This window comes from Caretta caretta, chromosome 1 (genome assembly GCF_965140235.1).
Source record: "Caretta caretta isolate rCarCar2 chromosome 1, rCarCar1.hap1, whole genome shotgun sequence".
NCBI classification, from domain to species: domain Eukaryota; kingdom Metazoa; phylum Chordata; order Testudines; family Cheloniidae; genus Caretta; species Caretta caretta.
In genome coordinates this window covers 149,761,755-149,774,244 of record NC_134206.1, presented here as the reverse complement: position 1 = coordinate 149,774,244, position 12,490 = coordinate 149,761,755, and the positions used below count along the sequence as shown (strand labels likewise).

The 12,490-nt window shown below is 42.6% G+C and overlaps 2 protein-coding genes across 12 annotated transcripts in view; one reads left to right on the top strand and one right to left on the bottom strand.

The window, feature by feature from the left end:
* Positions 1-12,490, top strand: part of DMD (dystrophin) — a 2,122,534-nt gene that overhangs the window by 902,307 nt on the left and 1,207,737 nt on the right. The gene's annotated exons all lie outside the window — the stretch shown is intronic.
* On the bottom strand, positions 6,998-10,437 carry LOC125642425 (uncharacterized). Its single transcript, XM_048863791.2, has 2 exons — positions 10,377-10,437; positions 6,998-9,927 (listed from the first exon to the last, which is right to left on the bottom strand). The coding sequence occupies exon 2, from the start codon at positions 8,625-8,627 to the stop codon at positions 7,464-7,466; it is 1,164 nt and encodes a 387-aa protein (XP_048719748.1). The 5' UTR covers positions 8,628-9,927; positions 10,377-10,437; the 3' UTR covers positions 6,998-7,463.

Here is a 12,490-nt window from a genome sequence, read left to right as displayed (position 1 = left end):
TCCCCTCAGCCCTTCTCTGATTTGCTGCCTCCTTAGGACTCTATTAACTCCTTAGAGTCCCATGTGGGGCAGAAGCCCCATCACATACTGATGATTGAATTTGTCAAATTTCCTGTTAATTTCCAGACTTGACTGATATGTTGTGAGCTTTTAGATTTTATTTTCTAGGAAAAGAAAAAGGTTTTATTGTAAAACAGGAGAAATATACACTGAAGAAAAATTGCAGTGGTATGTGTTTTGAGTGCAACTTGACAAACTAGAACCAGAAATTGTCATCTTCGTTACAGCAAATAATTCCCAGCACTACAATAAAATCTACAAACAATTCTACTAGTAACTAGGGGCAGATTCTGCTATGCTGACCCACCTTAATTTGTGGATAGTCCCACTGATGAAATGGAATTATTTGTCAAATATGATTATAGTAATGAAAATAAGGAGGGCAGACTCTGGACCTAAGTGGGTTGAATGTTACGTTCCTCCTTTACTACCATTTTCATACAAACAAAATATAAACAGCTTGCAACTTAGTGTTTGCTTAAGTATCTCAGTTTAGTGTTCATTAGTTACTTTATTATGTAGTGGTTGAACACGGTAAATTAAATATTGGAAAACAATAATGACAATAAACAGGCTTTCTTAACTGTGGTTCTCAACAGTACAAGCAAGGATGCAGTATCGTGGAGGAAGCTGTTAGACAAATGCTTACAGTCAAAACTGGCAGCATTAGAAGTGCTGAGTATCCACATCTGCCACTATCTTGTGGATCCATAGCTCTTCCAAAATTTTGGGCCTACACAGTGCAGGTGCAATAGAGCTGACCTTCAACAAGTTCAAAATTAGTTAAGGAACTAACTACTAAGGAACTACTACCAGAGAGTGGAGTGTAAAATGGAATGGGTTGCTATTTGAAGTTGCAGGCTTTCTTTAATTGTTATGATAAACAGCAGAGAACTTAACTTCACAAGTGAATAAAATACTAAATTGCCATGCTAACCAAATGTCAATGAGCCTAGGTAGTTGTGGAGTCACCCCAGCATCAGTGTATAGGCACAGTACCTCAAGCAATGGCCCTGGCCTGCCAAGTTGTCATAGATTTCAAGGATAGACAGATTTTAATGGTCTCATTCCTAAACACAAGGAGCAATGCAGAGGAAAGTCTGTGAGGCAGAACCTCAAGAAACTTCCATCCTGCTTGGGACAGAGTCCTTATCCTGACCTTTTCCATGGTTGGTCATGTACAAAATATCTATAGCAGATTTTTCTTTTAATTGGTATTAAAAATAATCTATTTGGCCTGGAAGAATACTTTCCCTGGATTGTGCAAGCCTTGTAAGGCACTATTTGATATGTGCACATTGAGCCAATTGAGTCAAGAGTCAGGTCCATGTAGTGCAGATAAGAAAATATAAAAAATCTCCTTCTTCTATTTTGCCTCATGGCTGGGAGGAACAGCACTGCACTTGACTGCCCTGGTGACAATTCCATTTGCATTTTTTTGCTGTCTACGTTTGGTTTCAGTTGGAGAACCAGTAGCCCCAGGAACTGGTATTATGACACAACCACCTCTTTGTTCCAAAGCCTAGGTGTCAACTACACTTAGTATCAAACAGACAATCACTTCCATCTGAAATTCCCTCTTGTAACTTGTGATTCTCTGTTCCCCTCTTGCCTCCCAAAATGGTGCATGCATGCGGCTGATATTATGATGTAGTAACTCTGGTTATGAGGTCATAGTGAGAGGAAGAGGTCCAAACTCACTTCTGGCTTGGTTCTTTCATTAATAAGTAATATTTATTTATGATGATATGCTGTTTGGAGGGAGGACACTTGCCACTGTTGCTTAAAGTAGCAGCAAGGATTGTGCATAATTGTTGAAGGCGGCCCCTTAAAGACAGGATGAGGTTTCCCAAATATCAGTCTATCGGAAGGAACGTGTCTTCCCACTAGGACTTTGGCACTGAGCATGCTAGCTGTGGATCAGTGTAACTGAGCGTGGCCCTTTCAGTTCTTCTGACCTCATGCTTTGCATCATGACAGTCTTGTTCCCAGGAGTACATGACTCCACCCTGGCTAGAACAACATCTTAGTTGTCTGTGTAAGAAGGAACTTTCCCTTACTGGCAATTTTAGAGGGGCAAGTACCCTTTTGGAAAAGGGAGCCGCCTTCACAGCTGTTCAGCCTGATATTTATGGAACTTCCACATACACCACAGCTGCAAAGGCAATTCCAAAATGAGTAGAGTACAGAGTAAATAAGAAGTGCAATAATTACCAAAAGGTTAAAGTGTAAAATGAGATAAGTATTCTCAGCAGAGGAGAATTAGACAGATTATTTTAACTAAACTTTTTCACTTGCTGTGAACAGGAATATGTGGCAAAGTGTTTAGTATTATATCTTGAGTAGGGGGAAAGTTAACTGTCATATGCAAACTTTTGGAATTGTAAGTACTGTGAATTTTCTATCTGTCTAAATCTTCCAATTCATTATGAGTTAATACATTTGGTATTAAATAGGATTACCTCCAGACTGGGATTGAACAAAAAACAGAAGTTTACCTCAACTCTAAGCATAAATCTCAAATTGTGTTAAACATGTAAACTTTTTAAGATTCAGAATAATTCAGATAAATTCCCCCTCTCTCTCTGTGCCTGTTGTTGAAATCCATTTTGGGACCAGCACCTAAACTATCTGAAAATTTCTTATAGATTGTTTACTTCAAATTTTGTTAATCTGGAGTTCATTCAGAATCAAAGGTGGGACTCATAGATTTTTAGGTCAGAAGGAACCATTGTGATCATCTAGACTCTGAGCATGTGGATAAGACCTGCCAGGCAGAAACCTGGGAAAGAATTTTCTGTAGTAATTCAGAGCCCTGCCCAGCTAGTGTCCCATCTCCAGCAGTTGGGGATTTTTGCAAATGGCAGTCATCGATGGGCCACATGTCACTGTACACAGTCCCATCATACAATCCCCTCTATAAACTTTTCAAGCTCAGTCCTGAAGCCAGTTAGTTTTTTTTTTTCCCCATTGCTTCCCTTGGAAGGTTGTTCCAGAACTTCACTCCTCTGATGGTTAGAAACCTTTGCCTAATTTCAAGCTTAAACTTCTTGATGGCTAGTTTATAGCCATTTGTTCTTGTGTCCACAATGGTGCTTAATTTAAATAACTCCTCTTCCTCTCTGGTGTTTATCCCTTGGATGTATTTCTAGAGAGCAATCATATCTCCCCTCAGCCTTCTTTTGGTTAGGCTAAACAAGCCATGCTCTTTGAGTCTCCTCTCATAAGGTAGGTTTCAGAGTAACAGCCGTGTTAGTCTGTATTCGCAAAAAGAAAAGGAGTACTTGTAGCACCTTAGAGACTAACCAATTTATTTGAGCATGAGCTTTCGTGAGCTACAGCTCACTTCATCAGATGTATACCGTGGAAACTGCAGCAGACTTTATATACACACAGAGATCATGAAACAATACCTCCTCCCACCCCACTGTCCTGCTGGTAATAGCTTATCTAAAGTGATCATCAGGTGGGCCATTTCCAGCACAAATCCAGGTTTTCTCACCCTCCACCCCCCCCCCCCCCACAAATTCACTCTCCTGCTGGTGCTAGCCCATCCAAAGTGACAACTCTTTACATAATCAAGTCGGGCTATTTCCTGCATAAATCCAGGTTTTCTCACATACCCCCCACCCCCATACACACACAAACTCACTCTCCTGCTGGTAATAGCTCATCTAAACTGACCACTCTCCAAGTTTAAATCCAAGTTAAACCAGAACATCTGGGGGGGGGGGTAGGAAAAAACAAGAGGAAACAGGCTACCTTGCATAATGACTTAGCCACTCCCAGTCTCTATTTAAGCCTAAATTAATAGTATCCAATTTGCAAATGAATTCCAATTCAGCAGTTTCTCGCTGGAGTCTGGATTTGAAGTTTTTTTGTTTTAAGATAGCGACCTTCATGTCTGTGATTGCGTGACCAGAGAGATTGAAGTGTTCTCAGACGGGTTTATGGAAAAGAAGCCCTTGAGGAATTCCACCATGATTTCAACAATTTCCATCCCACCACCAACCTCAGCCTGGTCCAGTCCACACAAGAGATCCACTTCCTGGACACTACAGTGCTAATAAACAATGGCCACATAAACATCACCCTATACCGGAAACCTCCTGACCGCTATTCCTACCTGCATGCCTCCAGCTTTCACCCTGACCACACCACACGATCCATCGTCTACAGCCAAGCTCTGTCATACAACCGCATTTGCTCCAACCCCTCAGACAGAGACAAACACCTACAAGATCTCTGTCAAGCTTTCTTACAACTACAATACCCACCTGCAGAAGTAAAGAAACAGATTGATAGAGCCAGAAGAGTTCCCAGAAGTTACCTACTACAGGACAGGCCTAACAAAGAAAATAACAGAACGCCACTAGCGGTCACCTTCAGCCCCCAACTAAAACCCCTCCAACGCATTATTAAGGATCTACAACCTATCCTAAAGGATGACCCAACACTCTCACAAGTCTTGGGAGACGGGCCAGTCCTTGCCTACAGACAGCCCCGCAACCTGAAGCAAATACTCACCAACAACCACATACCACACAACAGAACCACTAACCCAGGAACTTATCCTTGCAACAAAGCCCGTTGCCAATTGTGCCCACATATCTATTCAGGGGACACCATCACAGGGCCTAAGAACATCAGCCACACTATCAGAGGCTCATTCACCTGCACATCCACCAATGATATATATGCCATCATGTGCCAGCAATGCCCCTCTGCCATGTACATTGGTCAAACTGGACATTCTCTACGTAAAAGAATAAATGGACACAAATCAGATGTCAAGAATTATAACATTCATAAACCAGTCGGAGAACACTTCAATCTCTCTGGTCACGCAATCACAGACATGAAGGTCGCTATCTTAAAACAAAAAAACTTCAAATCCAGACTCCAGCGAGAAACTGCTGAATTGGAATTCATTTGCAAATTGGATACTATTAATTTAGGCTTAAATAGAGACTGGGAGTGGCTAAGTCATTATGCAAGGTAGCCTGTTTCCTCTTGTTTTTTCCTACCCCCCCCCCCAGATGTTCTGGTTTAACTTGGATTTAAACTTGGAGAGTGGTCAGTTTAGATGAGCTATTACCAGCAGGAGAGTGAGTTTGTGTGTGTATGGGGGTGGGGGGTATGTGAGAAAACCTGGATCTATGCAGGAAATAGCCCGACTTGATTATGTAAAGAGTTGTCACTTTGGATGGGCTAGCACCAGCAGGAGAGTGAATTTGTGGGGGGGGGGGGGGGTGGAGGGTGAGAAAACCTGGATTTGTGCTGGAAATGGCCCACCTGATGATCACTTTAGATAAGCTATTACCAGCAGGACAGTGGGGTGGGAGGAGGTATTGTTTCATGATCTCTGTGTGTATATAAAGTCTGCTGCAGTTTCCACGGTATACATCTGATGAAGTGAGCTGTAGCTCACGAAAGCTCATGCTCAAATAAATTGGTTAGTCTCTAAGGTGCTACAAGTACTCCTTTTCTTTTCTCATAAGGTAGGTTTTCCATTCCTCGGATCATCCTAGTAGCCCTTCTCTGCACCTGTTCCAGTTTGAATTCATCTTTCTGAAACATGGGAGACCAGAACTGCACATACTATTCCAGATGAGATCTCACCAGTGCCTTGCATCATGGTACTCCTACTTCCCTTTCTCTACTGGAAATACCTCGCCTGATGCGTCCTAGGACCGTGTTAGCCTTTTTTCATGGCTGAATCACATTGATGGCTCATAGTCATCCTGTGATCAACCAATACACCCAGGTGTTGCTGCTCCTCTGATAAATCCCCACTTACAGCAAAAATTGTTGTTGTTAGTCCCTAAATTCATGATGTTGCACTTTGCATTATTAAATATCATCCCATTTCTATTACTCCAGTTTACAAGGTCATCCAGATCTTCTTGTATGATATTCCAGTCGTCCTCCATATTGGCTATACCTCCCAACGTTGTGTCAGTTGCAAAGTTTATTAGCACAGTGCAGTCTGGAGGAGATTCTGGTGAAGCTCCAGAGAGCCCAAGGTTTCAACAGAGCAGATGACCAGCGCTCTGTAGACAGAGTGCCATGATTAAATACTTCCTCATTTCCCATTAGCTACATCATCACAGTGGCAGGAAGTTGAGTTTAGAGAACATTTTTTGGATTTGGCAGAGACAGTTAGACTGGGGCCTGGAAGGAGGGAGAAATATGTGGTTGATTTGGAAGAAGAGATGCTTAATTTATTTAACTTTTAGAAGCTTAACAAGATGGAAGCTCCAACTCATTTGTGGTACACCTAATACTATTATGGTACCCAATACACAATATGTTCCTTGCAGAAATTGTTCAGTAGTATGATGTGATTACAACAATTTATCTTCTATTCTTATAAGATCATGTACTAGACATCCAACAAGTTAATTTATATTTATTTAAGATTTAGACCACTGGTGAAATTCATGGGCAGATAGGAAGGTGAAGAATTTAAAACATAAACCAGACAAAAATCAAAGGGTGGAAGACATCATAAGAGAGATGAGAGACATCATAAGAGAGAAATGATCAGGGTAATGATGAATACATGTCTTAGTTTGTTTTTCTTTACTTTACTTCTTTGTTATTATGGAACAGAGGTCAGGTGGAGAAATAGGAACAAAAGAGTGGTGGAAAGGAAGGAATGGGAAGAGGAACACTGGAGGGAAGGATGGAGTATAGGCAGTCTGAGTATAGCAATAAAGGGATAGGAATAGGTTGTGGCACACAGCCAGTCAGGAGATAGAGAATAATGTTCAGAGAAAAAAACATTCTGTTGTCATCACTAGTGTCTACAGACGTCAAGGTGCTTCACTCCCACCTGACGCTTCAGGCAGGAAAATGCCTATGACGGTGATGGGAATAAGAAAAGGAGTACTTGTAGCACCTTAGAGACTAACCAATTTATTTGAGCATAAGCTTTCGTGAGCTACAGCTCACTTCATCGGATGCATTCAGTGGAAAATACAGTGAGGAGATTTATATACACACAGAACATGAAAAAAATGGGTGTTTATCATGCACACTGTAAGGAGAGTGATCACTTAAGATGAGCTATTACCAGCAGGAGAGTGGGGCGGGGGAGAAAACCTTTTGTAGTGATAATCAAGGTGGGCCATTTCCAGCAGTTAACAAGAAGGAACAGTGCGGGGGGTGGGGGTGAAAATAAACAAGGGGAAATAGTTTTACTTTGTGTAATGACTCAACCACTCCCAGTTTCTATTCAAGCCTAAGTTAATTGTATCCAATTTGCAAATGAATTCCAATTCAGCAGCCTCTTGTTGCAGTCTGTTTTTGAAGTCTTTTTGTTGAAGAATAGCCATTTTTAGGTCAGAAATCGAGGGACTAGAGAGATTGAAGTGTTCTCCGACTGGTTTATGAATGTGTTAATTCTTGACATCTGATTTGTGTCCATTTATTCTTTTATGTAGAGACTGTGCAGTTTGACCAATGTACATGGCAGAGGGGCATTGCTGGCACATGATGGCATATATCACATTGGTAGATGTGCAGGTGAACGAGCCTCTGATAGTGTGGCTGATGTTCTTAGGCCCTGTGATGGTGTCCCCTGAATAGATATGTGGACACAGTTGGCAACGGGCTTTGTTGCAAGGATAGGTTCCTGGGTTAGTGGTTCTGTTGTGTGGTGTGTGGTTGCTGATGAGTATTTGCTTCAGGTTGGGGGGCTGTCTGTAGGCAAGGACTGGCCTGTCTCCCAAGATTTGTGAGAGCGATGAGTCGTCCTTCAGGATAGGCTGTAGATCCTTGATGATGCGTTGGAGAGGTTTTAGTTGGGGGCTGAAGGTGACGGCTAGTGGCGTTCTGTTATTTTCTTTGTTGGGCCTGTCCTGTAGCAGGTGACTTCTGGGTACTCTTCTGGCTCTGTCAATCTGTTTCTTCACTTCAGCAGCAGGTGTGTATTGTAGTTGTAAGAATGCTTGATAGAGATCTTGTAAGTGTTTGTCTCTGTCTGAGGGGTTGGAGCAAATGTGGTTGTATCGTAGAGCTTGGTTGTAGACAATGGATCGTGTGGTGTGGTCTGGGTGAAAGCTGGAGGCATGTAGGTAGGAATAGTGGTCAGTAGGTTTCCGGTATAGGGTGGTGTTTATGTGACCATCACTTATTACCACTGTAGTGTCCAGGAAGTGGATCTCCTGTGTGGACTGGTCCAGGCTGAGGTTGGTGGTGGGATGGAAATTGTTGAAATCATGGTGGAATTCCTCAAGGGCTTCTTTTCCATGGGTCCAAATGATGAAGATGTCATCAATGCAGCACAAGTAGAGTAGGGGCATTAGGGGACGAGAGCTGAGGAAGCGTTGTTCTAAGTCAGCCATAAAAATTTTGGCATACTGTGGGGCCATGCGGGTACCCATAGCAGTACCGCTGATTTGATGGTATACATTGTCCCCAAATGTGAAATAGTTATGGGTGAGGACAAAGTCACAAAGTTCAGCCACCAGGTTTGCTGTGACATTATCGGGGATACTGTTCCTGACAGCTTGTAGTCCATCTTTGTGTGGAATGTTGGTGTAGAGGGCTTCTACATCCATAATGGCCAGGATGGTGTTTTCAGGAAGATCACCGATGGATTGTAGTTTCCTCAGGAAGTCAGTGGTATCTCGAAGATATCGCGAGTGCTGGTAGCGTAGGGCCTGAGGAGGGAGTCTACATAGCCAGACAATCCTGCTGTCAGGGTGCCACTGCCTGAGATGATGGGGCGCCCAGGATTTCCAGGTTTATGGATCTTGGGTAGCAGATAGAATAGCCCAGGTCGGGGTTCCAGGGGCATGTCTGTGCAGATTTGTTCTTGTGCTTTTTCAGGGAGTTTCTTGAGCAAATGGTGTAGTTTCTTTTGGTAACCCTCAGTGGGATCAGAGGGTAATGGCTTGTAAAAAGTGGTGTTGGAGAGCTGCCGAGCAGCCTCTTGTTCATATTCCGACCTATTCATGATGACAACAGCATCTCTTTGGTCAGTCTTTTTGATTATGATGTCAGAGTTGTTTCTGAGGCTGTGGATTGCATTGTGTTCTGCACTGCTGAGGTTATGGGGCAAGTGATGCTGCTTTTCCACAATTTCAGCCCGTGCACGTCGGCGGAAGCACTCTATGTAGAAGTCCAGTCTGTTGTTTCGACCTTCAGGAGGAGTCCACCTAGAATCCTTCTTTTTGTAGTGTTGGTAGGAAGGTCTCTGTGGATTAGTATGTTGTTCAGAGGTGTGTTGGAAATATTCCTTGAGTCAGAGACGTCGAAAATAGGATTCTAGGTCACCACAGAACTGTATCACGTTTGTGGGGGTGGAGGGGCAGAAGGAGAGGCCCCAAGATAGGACAGATGCTTCTGCTGGGCTAAGAGTATAGTTGGATAGATTAACAATATTGGTGGGTGGGTTAAGGGAACTACTGCTGTGGCCTCTTGTGGCATGAAGTATTTTAGATAGTTTAGTGTCCTTTTTCTTTTGTAAAGAAGCAAAGTGTAGCTTGTCTAATTTTAGTAAAGTCCAGCCACGAGGAAGTTTTTGTGGAAGGTTGTTTTTTTATGAGAGTATCCAGTTTTGAGAGCTAATTCTTAATCTTTCCCTGTTTGCTGTAGAGGATGTTGATCAGGTGGTTCCGCCGTTTCTTTGAGAGCATGTGGCACAAGCTGTCAGCAAGCTGTGTGGTTTGTAGATTGTCATGGATTTTTTACTTTCAGTCCTTTTGGTACGATGTCCATCTGTTTGCATTTGGAAAGGAAGATGATGTCTGTCTGTATCTGTACAAGTTTTTTCATGAAGTTGATAGATTTCCACTCCATACGGCTAAATGCAGTGCCTTGCATAATGACAGGTTTCAGAGTAGCAGCCATGTTAGTCTGTATCCACAAAAAGAAAAGGAGTACTTGTGGCACCTTAGAGACTAACCAATTTATTTGAGCATAAGCTTTTGTGAGCTACAGCTCACTTCATCGGATGCATTCAGTGGAAAATACAGTGAGGAGATTGATGAACACACAGAACATGAAAAAATGGGTGTTTATCATGCACACTGTAAGGAGAGTGATCGCTTAAGATGAGCTATTCCCCCACCCCCCAAAAAAGAGCAGATCATGCATTCCCTTCTTTTAAAATGTTCTCAACTTTAAAAGTCTGCTGGCAAACTGAAAGAGTGAAGCAGGGTGTGGGGATTTGTGAGTGGACTCTTGATTGTTATGGTGACTTAGGATAAAACACCTACTGTATCAAAATGAATACTCAGTGAACTTCTGATGGGTTAAAATGATTGCAAAATCAATTTGAAATGAAGCAACACTTAAAGTGCTACCGTGATAAGGAGGAAGTTTGTTAGTATGTCTCATTGAAGTTGCCATTCCAAATATCCTTATGAGTTGTGAGCTCTAAAAAAAACAAACAAAAAAACAGAGGTAATATTGCATTATTCTATCTTGGATCCACGGCTAATGATAAATAAACTTGACAAGGTAGACTTCATGTTAAATGACAGTCCCAAAGTAGTTGCATATAAGATGCTATATAATTAAAAATATTCTAATACAATTTGTTATGCACGGTACACAAGGTAATAAAATAAATGGATGCACTTCAGGTAATGATCTATGTCTTCTGGGTACAATATATTTATCCACTGAGTATATTGGGGTTCTTTAGAATATGAAATGTGACAGGATTATGATTCATTAACCCTGAAATTTTAGCATATTAGTACTGAATGGGTTTTGTATTGCTCATTGTACATGATTATCAATTTTTTTTATATACAACTCCCAGAAAATAATAACTAACAGGGAAATTGATGTTAACAGTATGGATGAAAAGGTTTTAAACATTTTTAGACTGAAATAAAATAAACACCATTCATATAATCATAGAATCGTAGGACTGGAAGGGACCTCAAGAGGTCATCTAGTCCAGTCCCCTGCAGTCATGGCAGGACTAACTATTAACTAGACCATCCCTGACAGGTATTTATCTAACCTGCTCTTAAAAAATCTCCAGTGATGGAGATTAAACAATCTCCTTATGCAATTTATTCCAGTGCTTTAACCACCCTGACAGGAGGTTTTTCCTAATGCCCAACCTAAACCATACTGGGCAATTAGGGTGCCCTGTAAAAATGGGCACTCCAGCAGAAATCCGCTGCAGGGCAGCGGAAGTCCGGAAACCTGTCAGAAGCCACAGAGTGGGCAGGGGAAGCTCCAGCGCCCTGACCTTGGTCCCTGGCAAAAGGACTGAGCGGGTGGTGGAAGGGCAGGTGCAGGACAGAGCCCCAGTGTCCAGATCCCAGCTGCAGCCCTGAAACAGGAGGAGCTCTCACTCCCTGCCATGGCCTCAGGGCTGGAGGAACTCTCACTCCGCTGTGACTCCAGGGCTCTGGCGAGTGGACAGAGCTTCTCCAGTCTTGGGGGCAGAAAGCACACGAGGGGCTGCAGTGTGGGGGGGAATGGGGCAGGACTGTGGGTGAAACGGAGACCTTGGGTGGAACAGGGGTGGGGTCACAGGAGAAGGGGCAGAACATGGTAGAGCCGTGGTTGGGGCTTCAGATGGAAGGGTTGGAACAGGGGCTGGACCTTCTGTGGCCCAGGACCCCACGAGACCTTAATCCGCCTCTGCCTACAGTCACAGGAGAAGCCAAAGGATCCCTTTACTGGTCTGGGAACATGAGTACATGAGACACAATGTTTGGACATAAGTTAATAGAACTTTACTAACTTGGGAATTTTCAGTGTATTTAAACAAGTTGAGAGGGATTGGGGACTCAAGGGAGGATAAGAGGTGTAAGGAGCCCTCTGGAGGGATCTGTTGCAATCAGACCCTAGCCTGGAATATACGACTCTCCAATCCTAGAAGAAAATATGACCGGAAAGAAAACTGTCAGTGAACCATAGATAGTCCAAGGCTGCAGCCCCCATGCAATCATAACTTTGGCCTGAAAGCCCACTCCAGTGTCAAATTCATAGCAGTTAGAAGACAAAGCTAGTAGTAAGTATTTTTCAATGACCTTCTTACTTATCCCAAATGAAATCACAGGCAGTGTCCACCGGACCCAGGGGTAGTTAAGGATGTAGAGTCAGGGACCTTGTACCTTCTTTTACGGTTCTCAGGCATTTTATGAATGTATTGCTACTCAGAATTTATGTCCAAACCTACAGGCAGGACAGAACTAATTGCTGAAACAAACCATTTAGTTTAGTTTAGCATAGCAAAACGTGTACCTACTACTATACTATTAGTGCATTTGCTTCTGCTACTGATGAGTTTGTGTCCATATGTTGATCATTTAATAAAAGTATCCATTCAGACTCCATGTGCAGGATCATGCTACCCCCTAATTAGCATTAGTCACATGCTAATTAAACATGAACACATGCTAAATGAAGTTGCATACCCAAACCCACTAATGCCAAAAATGCCAGGTAA